Source organism: Heterocephalus glaber, unplaced genomic scaffold (assembly GCF_053883595.1).
Source record: "Heterocephalus glaber isolate CG9 unplaced genomic scaffold, H.glaber_assembly_v1.0 deba00000768, whole genome shotgun sequence".
Lineage (NCBI taxonomy): Eukaryota > Metazoa > Chordata > Mammalia > Rodentia > Bathyergidae > Heterocephalus > Heterocephalus glaber.
This window is the reverse complement of record NW_028258162.1, coordinates 8,076,142-8,102,389: the sequence shown is the minus strand read 5'-3', so window position 1 is coordinate 8,102,389 and position 26,248 is coordinate 8,076,142. Positions and strand designations below refer to the sequence as shown.

Here is a 26,248-nt window from a genome sequence, read left to right as displayed (position 1 = left end):
TTATGGCATTATTACTGTACATCGTAATTCAAACTTAGTATGTTTTTCGTCTTAGTTCAAATTCTTTTTCTGTTTCCCTCTACTTCAAAAAGAGACCCTAGACTACTCATTGGATTTGTTCCCTTTAGGCACTGGTTCAATTCCTCCTATCTTTGCTGATGAAATAAGTGAAATGTAAGGAAGAGGAGCCGTCATAAATGAGGCTTCAAGTATCTTTCCAGGGATCAGTATCCGGGAGAGGGCAAGAGGGTAGCTATTTCGAGGGAAACCTTTAACGTGGGATGCTCTCTACATACTCGTTTTGTCCGTGCCCACATCCCAACCTGGATCAGCACACGTACAGCTGCTCCGGGAGCGCTGGCTACTAAAACCCTGTTCCCGAGGCCCGGCTCTGGGGCGCCCTGCGTCCCTACTTCCGGCCCCGCCCCCCTCCTGGCAGTTGCTAGGAGACGTGATGTCACCGGAAGCGAGGCCTGCGATAGGCTGAGGTAGGGGAAGCCTCTCCCCCTCGGCAGCCGGGCGCCGGCGCTGGCTCTCCAGCTGTTTGTAGGCCCCGGGTGAGGGTCCGAGGAAAGCAGAGCAGTCGCGGCACCTCCCGCGCACCCCGGTCGGCCGCCCGGTCCCGCCCGCCCCGCTGTCCCGTCAGCCCCCGGCGTCCCGGCCGGCGCCTCCCAGGCTGCTGCGGGCGCTCTGACTGACAGGCACAGCCCTCGCAGCTGGCGACGTCCGCCACGTCCCCGGGCTCGGCCGCCGACCCCGCGCGGCGGTGACCTTTCCGAGCCCCTGGCGATGCGGGCTCCTCGGAGCCGCCGGCCCCGACTCGCGCCGCTCTCGCCGCTGCTGTGGCTCCTGCTGCTGGCGGCCTTGGGGCCGGCGCGCGGCTGGGAGAGCGGAGACCTGGAGTTGTTCGACTTGGTGGAGGAGGTGCAGCTCAACTTCTACCACTTCCTCGGGCTGCAGCAGGTACGCGCGGTCGCTCGGCGGGGGCGCGGCGGGCTCTGCCGAGGGCGAGCGGGCCCTAGGTCGGGCTCCCTCCCCGCCCGCCCGCTCCGACGTCCCGAGTTGGAGGGAGTCTCGGGGACTGGTTGGCCGGGGGCGCTAGTCGGGGCGGTGGCGATCCCTTCTCTGCGCGTGGCTGCGGGGGGAGGCAGCCCCCGGCTGTGCTGCAGAAGAAGCAAGAGTGGTTGGTGTGTCCCTTTTTTCTACACCCACCTTCGCCTTTCCCGCCTCCCCGGCTGTGAGAAAGAGTAGCCGTGTGGCATTCTCAGTTGTCATCTTCACACTTAGACCGATTTCATCTGCCTCCCTGCCGCCTCCTTTCCCGGAAGCGAGGAATGCATTTTGGCTAGTGTCTGCGGCGGAAACTACTCTCCCCACTTTTTGTAATCTTTTTTGAGCCTGTTAAATGGGAGTTCGTTTCGCATAGAGAAAGCTGGAGGACTCTGAAGCCTGTACAGAGTTAGTCCTGGAACTGGGGAGAAGCTATTAGGATGTCAGGGCAGGGCAGCTACTTCGGATGTTGCTGGACGAGAAGCCCAACCAAGAGTGCAGGATGGATTTCTTTCCTTGCTTTGCTTTTCGTGTTCTTTTTCCTTTTTCAACTTGAGACTTTGGTCTGTATAAGCGTTTATTACCTTCGTGTGTGTGTGTGTATGTGTGTGTGTGTGTGTGTGTGTGTGTACACGTGTGTGCCCTCAAGGCTATGGCATTTGCCCAGTTGCTACCTGAACCCTAGTGTCAAGGAGAAGATGACACTTTTCTGCTTTCGGGATTATGGAGTGAACGACTTACACTTTCACACGATCTGATTGAGCCCCTCAGACAATACTTTGAGTAACTACAAAGGCAAAAAAAAAATTAAAGTTTGCCTACAGTTGTCACTCAATCCAGACTTCATGTGACTATGACATCTATACTGGTTATTTTAAATTTGAGAACTATTGAACTTTTAAATTTTATTTTCAACTATCCCATTTTCATTCCATTATTGAATATAAATTTGTTAGGGTGTCATGACATCATAGTTTAAGAGTCTTCATTTTAGTAAAAAAATCTGTCTCCCACTTCAAATGCTTATAGGAAAAGAATTTTGTAATGACTGTACCTAAGGTCACCAGGTACCATTTCCTGCTCATAAAGACAAAACATAACATACCTCTTTTTTTTCCTTTGGTACCAGGGATCGAACTCAGGACCTTGCGCTTTTGAGGCAGGCAGTGGAACCACTGAGCTAAATTCCCAACCCTAACATACCTCATTTTAAAAGTAAATAGTGATGCAATATGTGTACCAGTAGTGAAGCTATGTTTGAACTAACTTTGGAGAACGCCTTTAATAACGAGAATAGTCTATCAGGACTGATTAAAATTTATAGTTAGGGAGAGTCTTATACATAACAAATCCAAAAATCTTCAAGATACGGTCCTTTAAGAGAATATAGATATTTAACAGTGATGATTTAGAATTGAGATTATGTATGGGCCAGGGATTTAGCTCAGTGGTGCCGACACCTGACTCACAAACACAAGGTCCTGAGTTTGATCCCCGGTACCAAAAAAAAAAGTTCATTGTAAAATTTAGATTATGTCATCTAGGTTTGCATGTGCACTTCCATAGAATTTTCCTTTATAATTTCATGCAGCTTACTTTGCAGTTAATTAGGCAGTGTGAACAACCAGAGCACTTAACTGTATGCTCAAAGATGGGAAAATAAAGAAGCATAGATAATTGAGAAGATTCTTTGTTGAGGGAAAATTGGAAAAGAATCCAGAAAATTATTTTAATCTGTGTTTCTCTGCCCAGCTGTGTTGAACTAGCCAGAAGAAACTTTATTCTGTCTAAGCAGAGAAATGGATTGGAACAAGTTCTTTACTTTGAACCTCAACTTTCTTGGAAAACTTTCAAGGATCCAGACATTTGGTAGAGACAAACGCAGCTTGTTTAAGGTCCTTAATGTGTAATTTTCAAGTGAGAGCCGATATTCAAGAACAGAACAAAGTAGATAGGCTACTCATAGTGATGCCCTGGCTCTATGCTCTGATCAGTTTTATTGTTCATTCAACAGAGATTTATTTGGTGTGTACTGGATTTTAATCACTTAGAGTTGGCCTTTATATAAAACAAAGCCTATAGCCCCATGAAACAGTTTAGTAGGGGAAAACACATAGTAAAAACTACATAGGTAAATGTAAGTATTAGATGTTCAGAGAAGGCCTCTGAAGGAAGTTAGAGAATAAGCCATATGCATACTTGGTGTGTCTTATTCAATTTGAGTTGCTATAACAAAATACCATAAACTAGATAGTTCTTTCTTTTCTTTCCTTTTCTTTCTTTCTTTCTTTCCTTCCTTCCTTCCTTTCTTTCTTTTTCTTTCCCTCTCTCTTTCTTTCTTCCTTTCTTTCTCTCTCTCCCTCTCTCTCTCTTTCTTCCTTCTTTCCTCCCTCCCTCCCTCCTTTCTTTCTTCCTTTCTTCCTTCCTTCCTTCCTTTCTTTCTTTCCTTCCCCAGTACTGGAAATCAAACTCAGGACCTTGTACTTGCCAGGCCGGCGCAGCACGACCACCGAGCTAAATCCCCCGCCCTAGATAGCTTTTCAACAATGAAAATTTATTTCTCACGGTCCTGGAGGCTAGGAAGTCCAACAACAAGGGCTAGCAGCTTCTGTATTTGACGAAGGCCTTCTGATTTATAGGTGATACCTTCTAGCTATACCCTCTCATCAGCAAGGGTCAAAGCAGCTCTCTGGGGCTTCTTTTACAGGGGCACTACTAGGGCTCTACCTTATGACCTAATCACCCTCAGATACCCCACCTTGGGGCACATTGGGGATTAGGTCTGAACAGGAGTTTTGGAGGAACTCAGATATTCAGATCATAGCATGGTGGAGGAAATTTAAGGAAGAACGAAGTAAGTGCAAAGGCCTTGAGGCAGAAACTTGCTTAGTGTTTGAGAAATAGCAAGGCAACCAGTGTGGCTGGAGCAGAGTGATTGAGGAAGACGGTAATAGATGAGCTTGGAGTCACAGGCAATAGAGGACGATCACATAAGGCATTGCAGGTCATTATAAGGATTTTGGCTTTTTCTTAGAAGTAAGTTAGGAAACCAGTAGAGAGGGGGCTGTTGAAGAGAAGATATACTTCATTTGACTTAAATTTCAAAATGATAGCTTTATTGTGTTAGGGATAGTCTATAAAGTATGAGTTACTTAGAAGAATAATTGTAGTGTAGAATATAGAATAGACTTGAGTGGTCACATTGGAGGTGGTACAAAGCGGTCAGATTCTAGATTTAATGGGAACATAGAACTGACAGGATTTTACTGATGGTTTGAAGGTGGGATATAAGAGAAAAAGAGAAATTGAAGAGAACGCTAAAGTATTGTCTAAAATACTTCAATACCTAGCAGGATGCAGCTGTCATTTTTTGAGTTGAGGAAGCCTGGAATAGAAGTCTGGTTGAGAGAATCAAGAGTTTGGGAAAGCACTACATTGTCCGTGTCTGTTAAGCTTTCAAATGGAGCTGGCTCCTCTCCCTCGGCCACCACTGCCGCCCCCTGCTGCTCCTGGAGCTGCTTCTGTGCTCCTCAGGTGTGGACCTGGTACCTCTTTTGTGAAGCAGCAGCTGAGAAGACTCAGGCACTCGCAATGGCCGACGAAAAGCCCAAGGAAGGCGTCAAGACAGAACAATGATCATATTAATTTGAAGGTTGCAGGGCAGGGTGGTTCTGTGGTGCAGTTTAAGATTAACAGGCTTACACCACTTAGTAAACTAATGAAAGCCTACTGTGAACGATAGGGTTTGTCAAGGAGGCAGATCAGATTCGGATTTGATGGACAGCCAATCAATGAAACAGACACACCTGCACAGTTGGAAATGGATGACAAAGATACAATTGATGTGTTCCAGCAGCAGACAGGAGGTGTCTACTAAAAAGGGAACCTGCAAGAACTCTACTCCAGAACTCTGTTCTTACAGACCGAGAATACATTCTCAATTAGAGAACTGCAACTTGGTTCCACCACATCTTGACTACTGCAGTATAGTTTTCTCTATTCTTTCATTTACCCCTTCCCCATTCCTTTATTGTACATAAAGTATCTGGTGTATGTGCACAAGCATATTGCCTTTTTTTTTTTTTAACTAAATGGCCAACAATATGTTTTGATTGACATCAGATGGAGACGGGATGGGGAGATACTGGTTCTGTGAAAATAATTCCCTCTCTCCATTAGTGGCATGCTCATCAGCTCTTATCTTTATGTTCCAGCAAGTTATTTTGCTCTCACTTTTAACAGAAAAGACAACAACATAAAAATCCTTGCATACCTTGTTTGATTGGAGAATTGTAATGTTTTTCATTTATCATTGTAAAACTAAGAACAATTTTATAACTTTTTTGTACGTAGCTGTTTTTTTTTTTTCGGTACCGGGGATAGAACTTGGGTCCTTGCGCTTGCAAGGCAGGCGGCGAAACCACTGAGCTAAATTCCCGGCCCCTGTATGTAGCTGTTACATGTAGGGCAATCTGTCTTTATGTGGGAGTCAATTACTCTTTAAAAGAAAAAGAATCCTAGATGGTTTTGCCTTTAAGTCAGGTGTCTTGTTGTTTAAATAAACTTCTTGTTTAAAATGAAAAAAAAAAAAACCAACCAAATGGAGCTGGCATATAGACATTTGGTTATTCAGGTCTGGAGTCCAGACAGAAAAGTGTTGCCATAAATATGGAGTCTAGAGTCCCTGGGACCAAGAAGGTAATTTGAAGCCACATAATTGGATGAGTTCACTCAAGAAAATGAGTGTAAGAGAAGAGATTTGAGAGCTAAGCCTTGGGAATGTGAACCCTAACAGGGAGATGAAGAAGCCAAAGGAAATGGGAAGAAACAATCAGTGAAGGAGGAGGCAAACCAAGAAAAGGTACTGCTTTCAAGTCGAGCAGAGAAAGTTCTTCAAAGCAGAGAAAGTGGTCAGTGGGTTAGATGATGATAATAATTCAAATAAGGTGAGTTCTGAGAGTTGACCAGGTTTAACAGTGTGGAGGTTACTGGCTCCCTCAGCAAGGGCTGTTTCAGTGAAAGTAGTACAAGCAATAGTCTCCTTAGATGGGTATGGGGTTCAGGAGAGAATGAAGGGGAAGACAATTAATATAGAAAATTGGATGGTAGTGACTGTGTTTTTAATTTCCTAATCCACCAAGTCTTAGTCCCTCCCTGTGCTCTATAATTGGACTAACCCAGGGCCTTTAGGATTTGGACCAGGCCACCTCTTGGCTTTCTGACTTTGGGCATAGGACAGACAGTATCTGTCTTGTTTACAGTTAGGCACACAGTGAACACTTAAATATTTACTGAATGAAACAGTATTATAACTAAAACTAAATCATAATTCTCCAAAAAAGTAGTTGCTTGACAGTTTTTAACTCCATAGGTCATATTTATACGTGGCCTTTTACAGCTCTTATAAAAGGAGTCTCTTCATGCATTTTAAGTTGGTTCTAGAACCCTATAGGAAGGGGTTCCAGAAGTCTTTCAGAGGTTCCGTCTGCATTTACAATGCCTTTTATTTATTCATAGGGAATTCCAATTTGTATACTGCACTTTTCAGAGGAGATTGGGATAAGGGAGATGAAAAGAGTATAAGAAAAAGGAAATGCTATTGAAAGATCTTTTATTAGTAACTTCCAAGATCCCACATGATATTTATATTTTGTCTAGCAGCTCCTGCTCCCTGACACTTTTATTTCTTGTGGAATCACTGGCAATTCTGGTTTGTGTTTTTGTTTTCTTTTTAAATTATCTTTTTGGCCATGACTTTTCTTATACAGTACCATTTATAGTGCAGTATTCTAACCAACAATAAATACTTTATTTAAAAATCTGAATTGAAATCATGATAAGTTAAATTATCTTAAATTTTGTAGTATTTCTGTGTTGAAGTGATGACTGTCTTAATGGTGCCAGTCATTACAAATTCTTACTATTTATATGGCTAAAAAATGTTCCTCATTTTCTTTATTTTTTTAATAACTTTATCCTTATATTCAAAGGAATGCTAAAGTTTGGTTAAGAGAAGAAAAGGTATTATTAAGTGACATATGCTTATAAAACATTTGGATTTTAATTTATCAATCAGTGTTAAGCCTTTTAAGATCTTTCAATCTGTATTTTTCAAATATATAGAATGTATAAATGTATAAGATAACAGTCTTTTTAGGGAAAAGATATCCAACTAGAACCAAATACCTCAGAAAAACAACTTAAAGGAGGACAGGTTTATTTTGGCTCACAGTTTGACAAGTTTCTGTCCATGATCATCTGACTTCATTGCTTTAGACTTGTGATGAGACCGAAACATGATGGTGGAAGGGCAAGGCAAAGGAAAGCTGCCTACCTTATGGAAGCCAGGAAGCAGAGAGAACCTGTACTGTTTGTTGTCTTCCTCCTTCTGTTTTTGTTCCATCCAGGCCCCTACCCTGATGGATGATGCTGCCCCTGACTGTGGACTGAATCTGTCTAAACCATGAGCTAAACAAAAATTCTCCTTCTTTAAGTTGTGGATGTGTCAAGTATTGTGTCCCAGCAGTGGGAAAGCTGGCTAGTATAGAAAAGTAGTACCAGAGAAGTGAGGTTGTTGCTATGATTGTACCTGACCATGTAGTTTACATACTTTTGGAACTGGTTTTACAGGAGGAGTTTGGAAAGGTTTAGAGATGCAGGCTAGAGAAGCCCTAGAATGCCATAAAGTATCAGAGTATGATGGGTTATTCTGGTCAGAGTTCATAGGACCTAGATTCTGATAGGAATGTGGATGGTAAAGGCCAGGCTCAGGAGGTTTCAGTTGGGAACAAGAACTCCATTGGCAATAGGACTAGAGGGCATGTTTGTTACATTGTGGCAGAAAACATGTCTACATTTTGCCCATGTCCTGAGACTTTGCTGGAAACTGAGATTAAATGTCATGGACTAATTAATCTGGCAGAGGAAATTTAAGGCAGCCCAACATTCAAGCTGGGATATGGTTACTGGTGACTGCTTTTAGCAAAATTTATAGTGAGAGTTGAGCAAAAGGCAAAACTGGAAAATTTGAAAAACTTAATTTTTGGCCTAGAAGAAACCATTTGTGAAGTTGGGGACCCAAGGAGATATGACTGCTAAAGAGAATAGCACCATTAGAAAGAAACCAAGTACTTTGTATGGGGTTAAGAAAAAAGATACTTTGAGCGCATCTCAGAAACCAGCAAGATCCGATCCATGGCAGGTTTGGAAGTCCAAAAGTGTCCGCCATTCATTTGAGAAGAGAATCCCTGGGATCCCTGCTCAAGAAGGGCCTCCTAGGAAATTGGTTCCCTGGGATTCATTTCACCATGCTCAGCCACCCAGGCACTTAGGTTGCCACTGTAGCAATGGTCCAAAGAGGCCTGGCTACTGCCCGAGCTGGTAGCAGACCTTGGTGTTGTCCATGTGATGATGCTATTTTTACTGGCTTGCAGAGTGCAAGAGTTGTGGGGTAAAGGAGGCTCTACCTAGATTTCAAAGGAAGGCCTGAGAGGGCAGTGCATCAAGCTGTGGGAATGAAGCTGAAAGCACCGTGGCTACACCAGGACATTGGAGATGCCAGTAATGTGGATATTATCCAAGGAAAATCAGCCTGAGAGAGGATTTATGGCTGCAACAAGCAAGCCCATAGGGTTGGGGCCACCATGCTTTTTGAAACTCATATTTTACCACCATGTGCCCCAGTTGCTGCACCTGGAACTACAGGATTTAATGTTTGCCCTGCTGGTCCATCTTGCTTTGGTCTGATTCTTTTCTGTCCACCTATTCCTCTCTTTTGGAATGGGAATGGTTACCCTGTGTCATTGTACCTTTAGATTATGTAGCTTGTTTTTGATTTTTACAGAGGTTCATAGCTAAGAGTTTGAGTCTCAGAAGAGACTTGGATTTGGATTTTTGAAAAATGCTGGAACTGTTGAGACTTTGAGGAAGGGATTATTGCATATCTAGTTGTGTACAGGATAGTTGTATTATGTTAGGTAGAATTATGAATATCCTGTTGTCTTTATTTGGAGATTAAATTTGGTTTAGGCAGATGTGTTTGAGTATAAAGTTAAACGGGGGGGGGTGTTTGAGACCACTAATCCTGGTATGTCATTAAGAATATGTCTGGATTAAGAAATGCCTAAAAGTGTTTCCTTGGGAGTGTCTGGGTGGGTCATGGAGGCATGGTCCTGGGTACTCTCTATGGTCTCTTTCCCTTTCCTGTCTTTTGCTGTTCCCTTGCTGTGTTCCCTGGGCCTCTGTGAACTAAGAAACTTTGCTCCACCATGCCCTTCTATCATGATGTTCCTGAATTGGAGCCAGCTGATTATGGACTGAATCACCCCAGACTGTGAGCTAAATTAAAACTCTTCTCTAAGTTGTTGGGTATTGTGTCCCAGGGATAGGAAAGCTAACTGAAACAGTAACCTTATAGTCATTTATCTTACTTATGAAGGCAAATCACACATGCAGGTAAAGCTGAATGAATACTTATTTAATGGTATATATATTTGCATCTGATTGGATTATCATAGTTTACTTTTCTTAGGTACACACTACTTAATGTAGTGTGGTAGTGTAACTTAGTGAAAATTGCCTGAGGACATTTTCTGGGGAAAAGCAAGTCTATTGTGAAAATTTTGCCGTATGGAATCCAGAGCTAATAGAACAGCAATACTTTGTTTCCTTTTTTCCTTTTATGCTTTTCTGCGTTACTTTTACTCTAATTATGAGAATACTCTTAAAATCTTTTTTTTTTTTATTGTGCATAGATAATAGCCTAAGTTGAACTGGTAAAGTGGAATTGGCTCCTCTTATTATAGTTATTCTAGAGATACATTCTAAAATCTTATCATATAGTCACCATTTTACCTAATGATTGGTTTAATATGGTGAATTTCAAAATCATGTTTTATTCAGTGTCTGGAATGAAACAGAGGCTAGGATGGAGGTGAGGGTATGTATTTGACTTGATAATTACCCAGAGGAGAATTTTTTTGGCAATTAAAGTAACATCAAAAGCAAGTAGTTTGATAAAATGCCTGGCCTGTACTCCACTTTCTTGTATTTTCTGTCACTGTATTTTCTATCTACTTATTCTATAAACTGCTAATATGTTATTTTAGAAATCTTTTTCTACGTTGAGCATTATTGTGTCTACTTGGATGATAATGATACCAATTAATTCCACATATAATTAAAAGCTATTCCAAACCCTTCCTGATATAGGGTTGTGAAGAGATACTGGAAAGGAATTACACTGAAAAGACAGATTACTGATTAGGGGAGAAGGACCCTCAACCATTTTGAAGTAAAGCTATACCCATATATATCTCATATATATTTTCAGAAACCTTCATTTTCATCAAAACAATTATGAAAAATGGTTCAGTGCTATACTTATAGGCGTAAAATACTATTGTGTTTTGCATAATATAGTATTTTAAAAGCTAAATTATTTGGGTTTAAAATACTACTTGTAAGTTTTTGTCTGAGTGTCATTAAGACTTAATTAGAAATTTAATCTAGAATTTATGTTTCATTCTCCATCCTCCTTCATACTAAATTAAGTAAGGTTAGGATTCATTCACTTATTAAGTGTTTTGGATTACCATCATTCAGCAACTAGAATCTCATATGTAATCAGGTATATTGCAAAACCAAGAACATGCCCCATTCCACGTTTCTGGTTAGAGAAAATATCTGTACAAAACAATATACTGTTAGTAGATGGATGCCTATTTTATTACTAGTGAGGCAGTAGGTATTAGCTCTGCATAGCTACACAGTCAGCTAATAGAATTTGAGTTGTTTAATATTAAAGCTTAAGAGTCTACACTCAAGAATTAAATAAAGAACATACCACAGTATAAATGGCAGTATTAAAATGAAAAGAAGCAGTATTAAAATGTCCCTCAGAGCAAACACTAGAATTCTAGAAGGGAGTAATTTCCTTAGTTAAGCAAATTCTGGAATACATATAACTCCTCATTATAATAGGAACAAGAACTTTAAAAAGCTACATGAGACCATACTGTGATATGTATAGTGGGCAGTACTGGAAATATGAGCAGATGGAAAAAGATCACCATGCTCATTTACTGGAAAAGTCTAAACGGACCATGGAAACATCTTAGAGACCATACAGAAATCTTAGAATAGAAACTTATTTCTAGCCAGTCCTTAATAACTTTCTTCATACCATTAATATACTCTATGTCACATTAAGGATGCTATTCCCTAACTAATTGATTTTATACATTACCAAGAAACTGCTGACTTTTGGATAAGTTGGAACTCTTTTTTTTTTTCCTTAAATTCTTTTATTGGTACATTTTAGGTGTACAATACATTTACATTTCTCATTGGGAACTTGTACCTTTACATGATGTATCTTGGTTCTTATTTTTTCCCCATTCCTCTGCCCACCCTTCAGCCCCCCCTTCCCTATTTACAAGGCTTTGTTTCCATTTTTTTACATTTCTCATAATTTTTCCTTTCCCTTTCCTTTCCCCTACCCCTCCCACTTCCCCTACCCCTTTGGACCTTTTCTTCCTATTTCACATTATCAATTATTCATTTGAATCATTGGTACAGTTTAGGTATACAGTATAATGACATTCAGCATTGGAAATTTGCACCTTTACATAATCTCTCTTGGTTCTTATTTTTCCCCCTTCCCCTGCCCTCCCTCCAACCCCTCCATCCCTCCCTGTTTACAAAGACTTTGTTTCCATGTTTTCATTTTCTTATATTAATTCCATTCCCCTCTTTCCTTCCCCCTACCCCTCCCACTTCCCCTTCCCCTTTGCCCTTTTTCTTCCTATTTCACATTATCTATCATACCTTTTAGTCCTTATTACACTTTCAGTTTGTCACACTAGAGAAACTATTTGGTATTTACACATGTATGTCCTATTTATTTCACTGAAGAGTATCGCCTCAATGTGCATCCGTTTAGCTATGAATGTCTCTAATTTCTCACTCTTTATGGCTGTGTAGTACTCCATCTTATAAAAAAAACACATTTTCTTTATCCAGTGGGCATCTAGGCTGCTTCCAAGTTTTAGCTATTACAAATTGTGCCACTATGAACATGGGTGCACATATATAACTGTGGTATGATTCTTTTAATTCTTTGGGGAAGATCCCCAGCAGGGGAATAGAGGGGTCAAATGGGACTTCCAGTCCTAGTTCTTTGAGGTCTCTCCATACTGATTGGAGATCTTATCTGCAGTTGCTTTCAATTACTATACTTTGGGTTAACAGAAGACAAGTAGATAAGCACTTTCTCACTGTAAGTACCATTTTTTCTAATAGTTGATGACTAAACTTAATTTATGGGAATATATATATGTATACATAATATAGGAACTGTAGAGATTGTGATTTTACTTGTAGTTAATTATATCTTATGGTATTTTTGTATGGATCTTTTATCTGTAGTAGAAAATAGATTTCCTGGGTTTAAAGCATATTAATTTAGATATCTGATAGAGTTCAAATCAATGCTATGTTGTGTAGTTCTGAAGTAGTAATGCAGAATTAATGTGACTTTTTGTATTTTAAAACTTAGATTGATCTTGAAAGTGCTTACCATAAAGAGCCTCACAATTTCAGCAGTGCTACCATCTCACAAAACATGATAAAAACTTCTTGTTTTCAGTTGCTCTCAAAGCCAGTAGTGTATTCTTCACATTATCTTCATTGCAGGAAATTTTTAAGTTGAATTTAATGTTTGGCTATAGTTAAGTCTTTTGGCACTAAATTTGGCAACTAAATTAGGTTAACAAAATTGGGTAAATATGGAGCCAGGGATTTAGCTCAGTGGTTCTGTCACCTGCCTTGCAAGCACAAGGTCCTGAGTTCAATCCCTGGTACCAAAAAAAAAAAAAATTGGGTAAATACAGTTTGTATTGATAAAGAGATTTGAATATAAATTTCATGTAAGATTAATGAAACAGAAGTTTTGAGCAGTATGAACACGAAGTAAGTCTATAACCCCATAAGGCAATGGGCTGTATTGGAGTAAGTGACCTTTGGGAAAGTACAGAAAAATGCCTAAATCCAAATACAAGAGGTAATGGAGTAATATCTCCATCTTGTGGCCTTTTTTGGATATTGCCATTAAAAATGTCAAAGGGTTGTATTTTCACAACTGTAGGCATAAGTAGGAATAAAATGTGAGTCAGGTGAAAATAAAATATGTGTGAGAAATTTTTTTGCAGTACTTTGCAGGAACCTTTAAGACTGAGCTTCCCATTTAATGTACTTCATGAAGTGTAATGTACTTCATGAAAGTGTATAGAGATACCCTCCCTGGAACAGCCTTAACAGTTTTACTCTGGTGTATCTCACAAATAGTTTGGTATGAAGTACCATGCATGAGAGGGGTTGGAAAATCAATGCTAAGACATGCAGTTCTGACATTTTTCATATATATGTGTGTAAATATATAAGGTAAATTTATATGTTTAAGTATATATTTTATGTATATATAAACATAAAATTGTCCCATAAAATTAGTCTTGCCAAAATCTTTTATAAACTAAAACCCTTACTTGGCTCTCAGAGAAGCGAAAGTATTCTTTAACATATGGCTGAGGGAATCAAAGAAAGAACCAAAAAGTTTAGCATCTTTCAGTTACTTGATTACTTACTGAAAGTAAGTGGCAAAACGATGATTGTACATTACCACATTTTGTAATAACTCAGGAATACAGTTGGCCTTTTGTATCTGTGAGTTCCACATTAACTGTGGATGGAAAATATTTGGGAGAAAATTGAATCTTTTCTAAACATTTACAGATTTTTTTCCTTGTTCTAATTCCCTAAATAATACAGAGTAACAAGTATTTACATAACATTTACATTGTAGTAGGTATTATAAATAATCTAGGAATGATTCAGGATAGAGGGGAGGATGTGTGTTGTTATATCCAAATACTAATCTTTATAAAAGGGACTTGGGTATTTGCAGAGTTTGGTATCTGCAGGCATCCTGCAACCAGTATCAACCAACTAGAACGATCTGTGATCATCCTCTGTAGGAAGACAGCACCGATGGCTTTGGAATATAAAAGTATGCAAATTCTGGGTAATCTAAGGTGATATTTTGTGACATTAGCAGATGAGAAATACTTCTCTTCCAAATCCTGACTAACATATTTCACATTTTTGACAGATGGCAGACTTTTCAAGTTATGGATCCTTCAGAGCAGTACTATGTGATAGGTTATGCAAGCTACAGGTATAATTTCAGTTTTTTTAGATGCCACATTTAAAGACTTAAAAAACAGGTGAAATTAATTTTAATACTATGTTGTATTAAACCCAATATATTCAAAATATTATTTCAATTTGCAGTCAGATTTGCAAAAATGTTTAATGATGGGGCTAGAATATAGCTCAGTGGTATTTAATATTCAACCTTTTGTACTGATTCTTAAAACTCTGGTGTGTATTATACATTTATGCACCTCATTTCACCTCATTTGCTAAATTTTATTGAAAATACATAATATGTGTTGAGATTTTATAAGATGTGCAGATAATAAGTAGATTTTCATGTACCCAAATTGTACCAAACATACTTAAAGGTTTGAACTGGCCTGAACATTAGTTTTAAAATGTAAATATGTTAATTAAAATTAAAAATTGGGTTTCTCAGTAGTTCTAACATATCCCAAATATGGTTAATGGACATTGGACAGCACAACCTTAGAGAATTAAGATTTCTGTGAGGTGTAGATTAGTTAAATATATTTGGGTGAAAGTCATTGGTTGCTATTTCTTTTTTGTTGGGGATATAGCTTGTAGTTTTCTTTCTTCTGTGTTTTAACCTAGTGTAGTTTTTGTTGTTCTGCTTTTTAGTTTTTCCAATTCTGCTAAGTACCATCATCCTGGTTAGTTATCTGTGCATTGTATCTTGTTTTTGGTCTGCAAAGGTGATGGATAAAGTTCACGCTGTTCTTGGAGGTATGGTGGTTATTCGAACTTCCATGCACAGGCCTGACAAGGGTAGCTTCAGGAAGTCAGTTTAATTCAAATTAGTCATTTCCTTTTGCTGACTTTCCTGTTATATTTTACAATTCTATGTTATTTCTTAACTTAACATATTAGATCTTTATGCTTTGACCAAGAAATCATTAGTGTTCCTACTTTGTAATTTTAACTTTGAATTTGCCCTTTTTCATTATTTATTCTTATCCAATTTAATATATTGGTAACTATAAATATTCACTATATTCTCTGCTGTCATCCGTTTTGATTATTATATTTTTAATTAGATGACTTTAAGAAGAGATACCCAGATGTAGTTCTATTTGTATGCCAGTTTGCCAGCTCTCTGTGGTACTAATCATCCCAAAGTCATCCTGTTTTACTAGCTGCTTTTGCCACCTCTTCATAGCTCCTACTGAGTAATGCTTTCCCTTGAACTGAATTACTAATCACCAGTTGTTTTGCCTTTACTTTTTATAATTTCATAAGCTAAGGAAAAGCAGTAAATCTTAATTTCAACTGTTCTTATACCTACCAAGCTACAGTTATTTAAAATAGACCTGATACCAAAAAATTAAGATGTTAAAAATTTTAGTTTGAGGGAAGAACAAGAAAAATACTCCCCAAAATTAAAGATCCTAAAGTGGGAGAAGACCTCACCAATGTCTGCTTCCATCTAGCTTGCTTAATTATGCCTAACAATAGGGGTAATGAAACAACTTATTAAGCTTTTGGATAATAGTACTCAGTGGAAATTTTATGCTTCTGTAAAGCTGAAACCATAAGTCTTATCTCTGCTTTTAACTTTATTTACTTTCTTCTTTGGAGTACTCCTGAATATATGTGCCCTCAAATTAGTTTTCTGTAATGCTTAAAATAAAAACCAGAAGGGGAATAACTATTTGTTGATTCTCTCCATACAGAAGGGTTATTAAAATAAAATAACAACAGAAAGAATATGGGCAATTTGAGGGACTACTTGTTTTTATCATCTTTAAATGTGTACCAGGTCTCCTCTAGAGAAGAGCCCAGACACAATAGTTAGAGTTGTCTTGGAACTACATTTAGCATGGTTTGAGGTTGCTATAAATAATTCCTGGTACTCATCAAAATCAGCAAAGGAAACTTGTGGAAGTTAGAAAAATTAGATGATTTGGGGAATGCCATCTTTGAAAATATGGATCACAGAACCAACTTAATTAGAAATAGTCCCAGAAGTTGTTGTAGATTTTTAAAGCAGGGCCCCTGTGTACAGTTATGTACCTGCTTCAAGCCTATCATTACAAGAGAAACATGTTGTTATAAAAATGCGGTTGTTATGAGGAATTGTACATAGGTGATTAAACCATGGAAGTAATTTCTCTTTGATAATTAAAATAAAATATTCCTGTTGGTGAAATTTTAATTTGCAGGCTTATCTTGAGTGGAATGTCTCTCTCATCTCCACTCACCTCTTCCTATATGGCTTTATAGTTGCTTTTACTTTTTCTCTAGACACCTACACAGAAACTAGGTGGTATATAGGCAGCTTAGGGCTCCCTCCTGAGGTTACACTGGAGCCATTGCAGATGTAGATACTGAGTCTGCAGATCTCTTGGCCTGGTCTCAGCTGTGGGGCCTAAACCATTGCCTCTTAAAATCTCAAATATACAATATTTTGGAAGGAAGCTGTAGCTTCCTTCACTGACCTTCTCACTTTAACTATTTTTACTCTCCTCTGTTGGTAGAGATCTATGGTGACTTCTGGTTTCAAGCATCAAGCCTGACTGATTCCTGGCCTCTATAGGGTACTTTTAATCCTCATTGCTCCTTGGAAGTCAAACTTTTGGTTTCTTCTGCCTGTGGTAGACATGGAGCCCAGGAGGCCTTAAACCCTACTTAAGGCTGCAAGTTTTCATTTATTTTTATCCGAGGCGATAATTTAACTAGTTTTTGACCCTAGGTATATTTTATGATTTTATGGTACATATTTGGAATTTGGGAAGAAATCCCTCAAATACGTATAGTGGTACTTTGACACTGGAACATTTTGAAAAGATGCATTTCTCTTATAATAATTATTATTTTAATATTGAATTTCCTTTTATTTAAGAAATTTTTACCATTTATTATACAGAGTTGTAGCATGATCTATTTTCCTGGCAATATAAGAAGCTGATACTTAGGAATTACAGGTACAGTATACCATCCCAGACCCTGGCCCCGTCTGGCTACTGTTCCCAAACAACCCAAGATTGGGTGGTAAAACAGTCAAGTTACAGTTCTAAAATGATCAGGTCCCACATGGTTTTGAATATAGTAATAAGTCTATTATCACAGAATGAGATGCACAGAGGAGAGCCCTGGGCTGTCTGGAAACTAGTTAGAAAAATATGCCAAATGGGAAGAGAGATACTAAAACTTAGGTTGTTGTCAGAAAAACCATGGGCCAAAAGAAATTAATGATTTGAACATTAAACTATATGCACTTAATTTTATGTTGACCCTTCATAAATATGTAACAGTCACAAACTTCTTAAAAAGACTTTTTTCTGGGCTTAATAACATTTAGTTCTCTGTAATCAGTCTTTAAAGATTCACAAAGTCGAATACAGGACAGTGAGAGGCAAGCCTCATTAAAAACTGTTTTAATAGTCAACTTGATGGACAATACTAAAAGAATTTCAATGGATATTAGCTTCATAGGATTAAAAGTGATTTTTTTTTTTGGTACTGGGAATCGAACTCGGGACCTTGCACTTGTGAGGCAAGCAGTGGAACCACTGAGCTACATCCCCAGCCCAAAAGTGATTTTTAATTGAAGCTTTAATTTAAGCTGTTTTTAGAGCACACATTTGGAGCATACTTTAAATGATGTATTTTAAGGAAAGAAGTATATAGTTCAGACTTACAAAAGAAGATAAAGGCTCTTTCATTTTGGATTCAAAGAATTTAAATATTGTTTTACATACAATTGAGAAACACATTTATTTTGTTCATATTATATACCTATTTATATATACTGATTTTACCTATTTTTATATACTGATTTATTAATGTAAGAGAAATCTTTAAAGATATAACATGGAAGAAGACAGTGGTGTAATAATCTTTTTAAAGGACAGTTTCATTTATAGGCAGTTATTGTTGTCTTTCTAATAGTACCAATCATCTGCAGTAATGTTTCTAATCTTTGTTTTTGTAACAATAGAATATGAGCAGCTATGTAGATTATGTTGTGAAATTCTTTTTTTTTTGGTACCGGGGATCGAACTCGGGTCCTTGAGCTAGCGCAATATGTTGTGAAATTCTAATAACAAAACCTACTTTTCATATTTATTAATTCATTAGTTTTTTATAGCATTAGTAATAAAGTATAATAGTATAATATTTGAATCAATTATGATGTATTCTCAGTGTAACAGATAATCAATAATAATATAACTAAAAACTACATTGCAACATGGAAATATATTTATAGTTTAAGTGCAAAAAAAATGCAAATATGAAGTTATATTGAGATTAGACTGTAGTTTGGGAGAAATTATGTGCACAGAATGAAACAGAAACATGAGCTCATGAGAACAGTTTTATTTGTGGGACTGGTGGAGTTTCATTTAGGAATGAATATTTTATTTATAGTGCTCTTAATGTTATTGATATATACTGATATAAATTATATCAGTTTGGAAAGAAGAATGTTATATAATTAAATCACAGTTGGATAAACTAACAAATGTTTTCATGTTTATGAGCTAAACTGTATGGATATTTTTAAGTAGCTTTTAACCTATAACCTTTGAAAATTGTAAATGGGAATTAAGACATTATTTTAGACTAAATTCATTTCACCTTTAACTCATATAGAAATATTTAGTTGATTTAAAAATACTATAAAATAATTTCTAACAGTTATTTCAATGTATCAGAAGGTATTTTGTAATTTCAGATGTTAGTTTCAGTCAAATGAAATAGAATTATAGTCTGTGTTGAATAAAAGTGGTTATAAATATACTCACAATAAGCTGTGAGTATAACTACATTCCGATATACAAATAATTGTGGCACCCTGGCCAAGAAAGCCAGCTAATCAGTCTTGAGATTGAGATCAGAGTTTGGTGCCTTTAATCTTTGTACAGTATTCCCTTTTACATGTACTATCTCTTTAACTCAATATTGCCGATACTACAGGACAACTAACCACATTGTAGGCTTTTTAACTCTTTAAACCCTCAGTGCTTGCAGCTCAGGGTTGTGCCATCCTGTACTGTAGCCACTAGACACACAAGGGGTTCAGAGGACTTGAAACATAACTGCTTAGGCAAAGAGTATGAATTTTACATTGTGTTTAATTTTAATTAATGTAAAATTAAATTTATAAAGCTGAAGGAATATAAACTGTTTTGCCATTAAACACAATTTTGCCATTTGGTTAGGACTTCATTTTTACTTTGATTATGACAAATTCCACTTCTGAATTGAGATCTGCTGTCAAAAATATACACTGGATTTCGAAGTCTCCATATGAAAAAAACCCAATATCTGAATATCTGACATATCTGAATAATTTTTAATATTGGTTACATGATGAAAAGACAATATTCCTGATATATTGGTTTAAATATAATATATTCTTAAAAATTAAATTTTCCTGGGCTGGGGATTTAGCTCAGTGGTTCCGCTGCTTGCCTCGTAAGTGCAAGGTCCCGAGCTCGATCCCTGGTACTAAAAAAAAAAAAATTAAATTTTCCTGCCTCTCATTACTTTCTAAAATGTGGCTACTAGAAAATGTAAACTTACATGTGTGACTCACATTATATTTCTGTTGGATAGTACTAGTTTCCTGCAAGAATGGGCAAACTATGCTATTCTCCTAGTTTATGCCTCGTTTAGAACATAGAGTCATAAATAGGGGAACAGGTATTCAGATTGCCTGGGAATACGAAAGAATTGTTGATTCAGAGAGAAAACATTATAGCTTCTATTTAATTATTTTTAAAATTTTTATACTTTTATATGTTTCCTCATATAGCATGTATTAGTATAGTAGTACGTTATATATAAATTGACGATTAAGTTGATAGATAAAATATAAATATAAAAGTAAGCATTTTTTCCTGAAGAGGCATTTTTATCTAAATCATTTCAGATTTTTATTTTTCATCTCCTTTTTTTTTTGCCTTGGTAATATTTTTCATACTATTAACTATACGTAAAATTTTTTCTGACTCCTGAAGTATCCTATGTGAGTACTTTTATAAGATTATAGTAAACTTATTGCCTTTTGTTTTTCTTTTCACTGTGGTAAAATATGCATAATATGAAGTTTACCATTTTGATCATTTAAAAAATTCAGTGGCATTAAGTACATTTACAACATTGCGTGCACTGTCACTATGCATTTGTAGAACTTTTCCGTCATCTCAAACGGAAATTCTATTACCATTAGACAATAACTTACCCTGTCCTCCTCTCCACCCCTGGGAACCTCTAATCTGCTTTTCTGCCTCTCCAAATTTGCTTATTCTAGGTAGCTCATATAAATACAATTACACATTACTGTACTTCTCTTTTTGTGCCTGGCTTATTTCACAGTTTTCATAGTGTCTTAAGGCTCATCAGTGTTTGTCAATGGTATAGAATGTCTCAGAGTTTCTTTCCTTTTAAAGCTGAATAACATGCATTGTATGTACATGCCACTTTTTCTGTTTATCTGTTGATGGACATTCAGGTTTTCACTTTTGGATATTTTAAATACTCCAGCTATGAACATTGGTGCACAAGTATCTGTTTGAGCCTCTGCTTTCAGTTCTTCTAGGTACAGACCTAGAAGTGGAATTGCCAGTAATTCTTTATTTCACTTTTTGATATACGGTCAAACTGCACAATTTTACTTTCCTACCAGCAATGCAAAAGAGTTTGAATTTCTCCACATCCTTGCCAGCAATTTTATACTTACATACATCCATGCATCCAGACATATACACAAACTGTGTTGACGTGCTTTCTGTCACTGTGACAAAACACCTGGGATAAAACAACAGTTTAAAAGGAAGAAAAGTTTACTTTGGCTTCGAATTTCAGTGGCTCCAGTCTGGTTGCTTTGTTCTCTTGTTCTTGGGCCTGTAGTGAGATAGGACATCAGGGTAGGGTGCATGTGGCAGTGCAGACTGTGGACCTCTTAGCAGCCAGGAAGCTGGGGGGGGGGGGCGGCAAATGGGCCAGGGCTCCACTCTGATCTAATTTCCTTCCACTGGGTTCCACCTCCTGAAAGTTCTGCCACTTTCCAATAGTGCCATAGTCTGGCTACCAAGTCCAAGTGTGTGGGCTTTTGGGGGACAGTTAAGATCCAAAACATAACAAAGTACTGTCCGTTGTGTTTTGATTTGCATTTCCCTGATGGCTAGTGATGGCGAACATCTTTTCGTGTGGTTATTGGTCTTTATGGTATTTGTTTCTATTGAAGTTCTTTGCCCATTTTTGGTTGGATCAATTTTGTTGTTGTTCAGTGGTAGGAGTAATTTATATACTCTGGACAATAATCCCTCATTGGATATATGATTTGCAAATATTTTCTCTCATCCAGTGGGTTATCTTTTCATTCCCAATAATGTCTTTGATGGACAAAAGTTTTTCATTTTGATGAGATCCAAATTTTTTTTGTTTTCCTAGTGTTATAACTAAGAAATCATTGACAAATCAGATATCGTGAAGCTTTTCCTCTTTTTTTTTTTTTGAAGAATTTTGTCATTTTGGCTCTTATGTTTAGGTGTTTGATCCATTTTGAGGTGATTTTTGTATATGGCGTTGTGTCAAAGAAAACCAGAGCAAAGAAAAAAGAAAAACATTTTTTAATCAGAAACTATTGCAGTAGAGGAAAAGAGAGCTGTCTATAGAGCTAGCCTCAATTCTCAGTATAACATGGAAAGTAGGCATTTAGTCAAACAGCAGAATCAGTGGATGAAAAGTAAGTCAGGAGGAATTTTGTAAAACAATTTAACAGGATTTGTTTTCTGAAAGCAGGCCAAGCTGATCAACTGTTGCTGTGTGAGGGTGGGGACTGAGGAATTTGCTCAGACATATTGAGAGTGCTCATATATTGAAACTGATGAAGAAATTCTGGCAAAACTGACTTAGAATTCTTGCTAAAATTGGGTGCAGCAAGGGATGAAGTCCAAAGGTCAAGGCCCAGTTATGAAGTAATTTTGTGGAGCTTGACTAAAGTTTGGTGTAGGAGAGAGTCTTTTTGAAAAGTAAGAGTCTCACTTGATTCTTTTATTTTTAGTTTTATTTCTGCAGTGCTGGAGGTAGCGCATAGGCCCTCATGTATGCTAGGCAAGCACTCTGCCTTCGAGCTATATCCCCAACCGCTACTTCATTCTTTTGTGTACAGACACACAGTTTCCCCAGTACTATTTGCTAAAAAGACTAATTGCTTTTTAAATGTGTATTATTTAATCTTTAAAATAGCTCTATCTAGTTAAATATTTTATTGCTACTTTATACTGTAAATGAGCAAGTTGAATTTCAGAACCTTCTTAGAGTCACAGAACTAATAATTGATGGCACCTGTCAAATTCAACTATCACAGCAATTGCTCTGTATTATTTCTTATTATCTAAGTGCTACCTGTTCATTGAACTTCCATCTGTTGTGGCTGTGTCTAGATGTCCCCCTAAAGCTTCATATGGTCACAAGTGGGGCTTTTTCAGAGGTGGCTTGATCTAGAGTGTGTGGTGCTGGAATTGATTCTTGATGCAATGCTAAGATCAAGGGCCCTAGGATTAAGGGTGTGAGTGCCACCTGCCCTTAGGGATAAGATGTAAGGGACAGAAAGAGCTGTGGTTGTCGCTTTTTGCTTTGCTCCCTCCTGCCCACCATGAACTGTTTCTCCTCTGCGATGCCCCTCTGCCAAGCCAGCTGATTATGGACTGAAACCTCTACAAACTGTGAGCCAAATAAACCTTTCGTCCTTTAATTTTGAATGTCAGATATTTTGTCTCAGCAATAAGAAAAGTAACTAAGACAGTATCCAAAGGAACTGAAATCAGTATGTCAAAGAGACATCTGCATGTTTATTGCAGCACTGTTCACAATAGCAAAGATGTGGAATCACACCAACTTGTTAATGGATGAATGGATAAAGCAAATGCACAACGCAATAGTATTCACTGATAAAAAGAATGTTTCTGTCACTTGCGGTAATGTGACTGGAACTATGTTAAGTGAAATAAGTCAGGCACAGAAAGACATACATGTTTCCACTTGTATGCAGAAGCTGAAAGGCTAATCTCAAAGAAGTGAAGAATATGGTCCAGGGATTTAGCTCAGTGGTTCTACAGCCTGCCTCTCAAGTGCAACATCCCGAATTCAGTCCCTGGTACCCCCCCCCCCAAAAAAGTGAAGAATAAAATATTGGCTACCAGAGCTTTGGAAGAATGTGGGAGAAGAGGGGTTGGTGAGCCTGTGGTTAGTGGTATAGGGTACAATTATAACAGATGGAGTGACTTCTAATATTTTATGGCACAGTAAGATGACTATGGTTGACAATAATTAGTTGAATATTTCAAAATAACTAGTAGAAAGGATTTTGAATGTTAACACAAAGAAATGATAGATGTTTTAGGTAATAGGAGGCCATTTCCCCTGATCATTATGCATATTCATGTATTGAAATGTCACATTGTATCCCATGAGTATATATAGTTACTATGTGAATTAAACATAAAAATGTATTTTATTTGGGTTTTTTTTGTTTTGTTTCATTTTGATTTGGTACCAGGGATTGAACTCGGGTCCTTGTGCTTGCAAGGCATGTGGCAGAACCACTGAACTAAATCCCTGGCCCATAAAAATGTATTTTAAAACAAATGCTATATATTCTTAAAGGCCCATCTAAAATTTAATCCCATTATTAAGATTTTCTCTATTGCCTGACCTTCCGATTAGCTATGACCACTCTGAACTCCATGGCAATTTTTTTGAGTGTGTGTGTATGCTGGGGATTGAACCCAGGCCTTCGTGCATGCTAAGAATTTACTCTACCACTGAGCTACACCACAGTCCCAATGAATACTTACTTGTAATTTACTGCGGGAGGTATGTATTTAATACATGGCAAATGAATTAATGACAAATTGTGATTAAGAAAAATCTGACTGGTTTCTGTACCCATCTAAAATAGGAGTTGATTGAAAGGATGAGAATAATCACAGAAAAATAATAATTCTCCATTTTGCTTAAGAAAATCAGTTGTACATTTATAAAATGGGAAGATCTAATGTAACTGCGATAAAAATAAATGCTGAAGTTTCATTTCATCACATGGTGAATTAGGCCAACTGCATGATTTATCTTTTTACAATCAAACTCATTTACATTAATAAACATCCAGTGACTTGATCATAAAAAAGGAGAAATTTAATGCATTCTGTGTCGATGTGTTGTAACATTGCTGGTAGGATATTTTAAGAGGGATACTGACAGGTGGGTGTAGTGGTGCTTGCTTGTAATCCCAGCACTTTGGAGGCTGAGGCAGGAGGATCACCATGAGTTCAAGGCCAGCCTGAACCACAAAGCAAGACCCTGTCTCAAAACAACATTGACAACAACAACAAAAAGAGGTTATACTGACAAACTGAGTTTTAAAAAGGGATCTACAACTATAGCAGGGGTTCTGGGAATTTTGACCAAAGAGGAACATATTTAGTGTGAAAAGACTAAGGACATGTATGATCACTGGCCTCAAATATTAGACTTAAAAGACCTCCCAGCCAGGCGTTGTGGTGCATGTCTGTAATCCCAACACTTAGGAGGCTGAGGCAGGAGGATCACTATGGGTTCAATCCCAACCTGAACTACATTGTGAGACCTTGTGTCAAAACCCAAAACCATGGGCCTGGGGATTTAGCTCAGTGGTTCCACTGCCTGCCTTGCAAGTGCAAGGTCCTGAGTTTGATCCCTGGTACCAAAAAAAAAAAAAAAGAGAGAGAGGGAGAGAGAATCCTCATATACTTTTCACCTAGCTTTCCCAATGTCTCTCATAAGTTTAGTAAAATCAAACCCAGGAAACCAACACTGGTACTGTACTATTAACTTAGCTACAGATCATGTTCAAAATTTCCCAGTATTTTATTTGATTGTTTGTTTGTTTCAGAATCACACGTTTAGTTGTCTTATCTTTTTTTTGCTTAAATTCTTTTATTGGTACATTTTAGGTATACAGTACATTTACATTTATCATTGGATGCTTGTACCTGTACATGATGTATCTTGGTTCTTATTTTTTCCCCATTACCTGTGCATCCTAGTAGTCTTAATAATGTGCTCCACTTTGGGACAGTTCTTCAGTCTTTGACTTTCTTGACCTTGATACTTTTTACAAGTATTGGACAGCTGTATTTTAAAATGTCTCTCAATATGGGTTTGTCTAAAATTTCCTCATGAGCTGGGCCTGCTGGCACACACCTGTGGTTCCAGTTATTTGGGAGGCTGAGGCAGGAGGATTGCTTGAGCCCAGGAATTCGAGGCCAGCTTGGGCAACATAGCAAGACCCTGTTACTCAAGAGAAAAAAAATCCTTATGATTAAATCCAAGTTATGTATGTTTGTTTTAAATACCATTGAATTGATGTGCCTTTTCAATGTATCATATTAGGAGGCATGTATCAATATATCTCATCACGGATATTAACTTTGATCACTGTCTGCCACTTTTCATTTTTTCTTTCTTTTCTCCACTGTAAGTTAATATTTTTTTCTTTGACCTCCCCCCTTCTTTGTGGGAAGATAACTTTCAAACTATGCAAATACCCTGTTTCTCCTAATACTTTTGCCTACTAATGTTGCCATCCATTGATCATTCTTGCTTGTAACCATTACCCTGATATTTGCCCAATTATAATTTTTCTGTATTTATTGTTGGAATTTTAAAAAGGAGAGATTATCTCTTCTTATTGGCTATCATCTATATCAGGATAGACTCATGAATATTTATTTTACTCATTGCTGTCTTTACTTGCTCATATTGTACCACGTTTGGCCACTGGGAACCCCTTCATTTTGACTTCTGTGTCTTTGATTTATACCTATTATTTTTGAGGGTATTTTCTTATTTTCTGGTAGACAAGTATTCTGGACTTTTCTTTATTTCCACTCCTCGTCTTGGAATTAATCATTTCTCTTGAGGAGATCTGCTCTTGGAGAATAGATAACAAAATGTGGACATTGAGTGTAGT

General features: G+C 37.6%; 1 protein-coding gene across 1 annotated transcript in view; it reads left to right on the top strand.

Moving 5' to 3' along the window:
- Positions 1–495: 495 nt before the first annotated feature.
- Positions 496–26,248, top strand: part of Dnajc1 (DnaJ heat shock protein family (Hsp40) member C1) — a 192,625-nt gene continuing 166,872 nt past the window's right edge. The window contains exon 1 of the mRNA XM_004859936.4: positions 496–963. Coding sequence (XP_004859993.1) covers positions 790–963 — 174 coding nt within the window. The 5' untranslated portion in view covers positions 496–789. The remainder of the gene's footprint in view (positions 964–26,248) is intronic.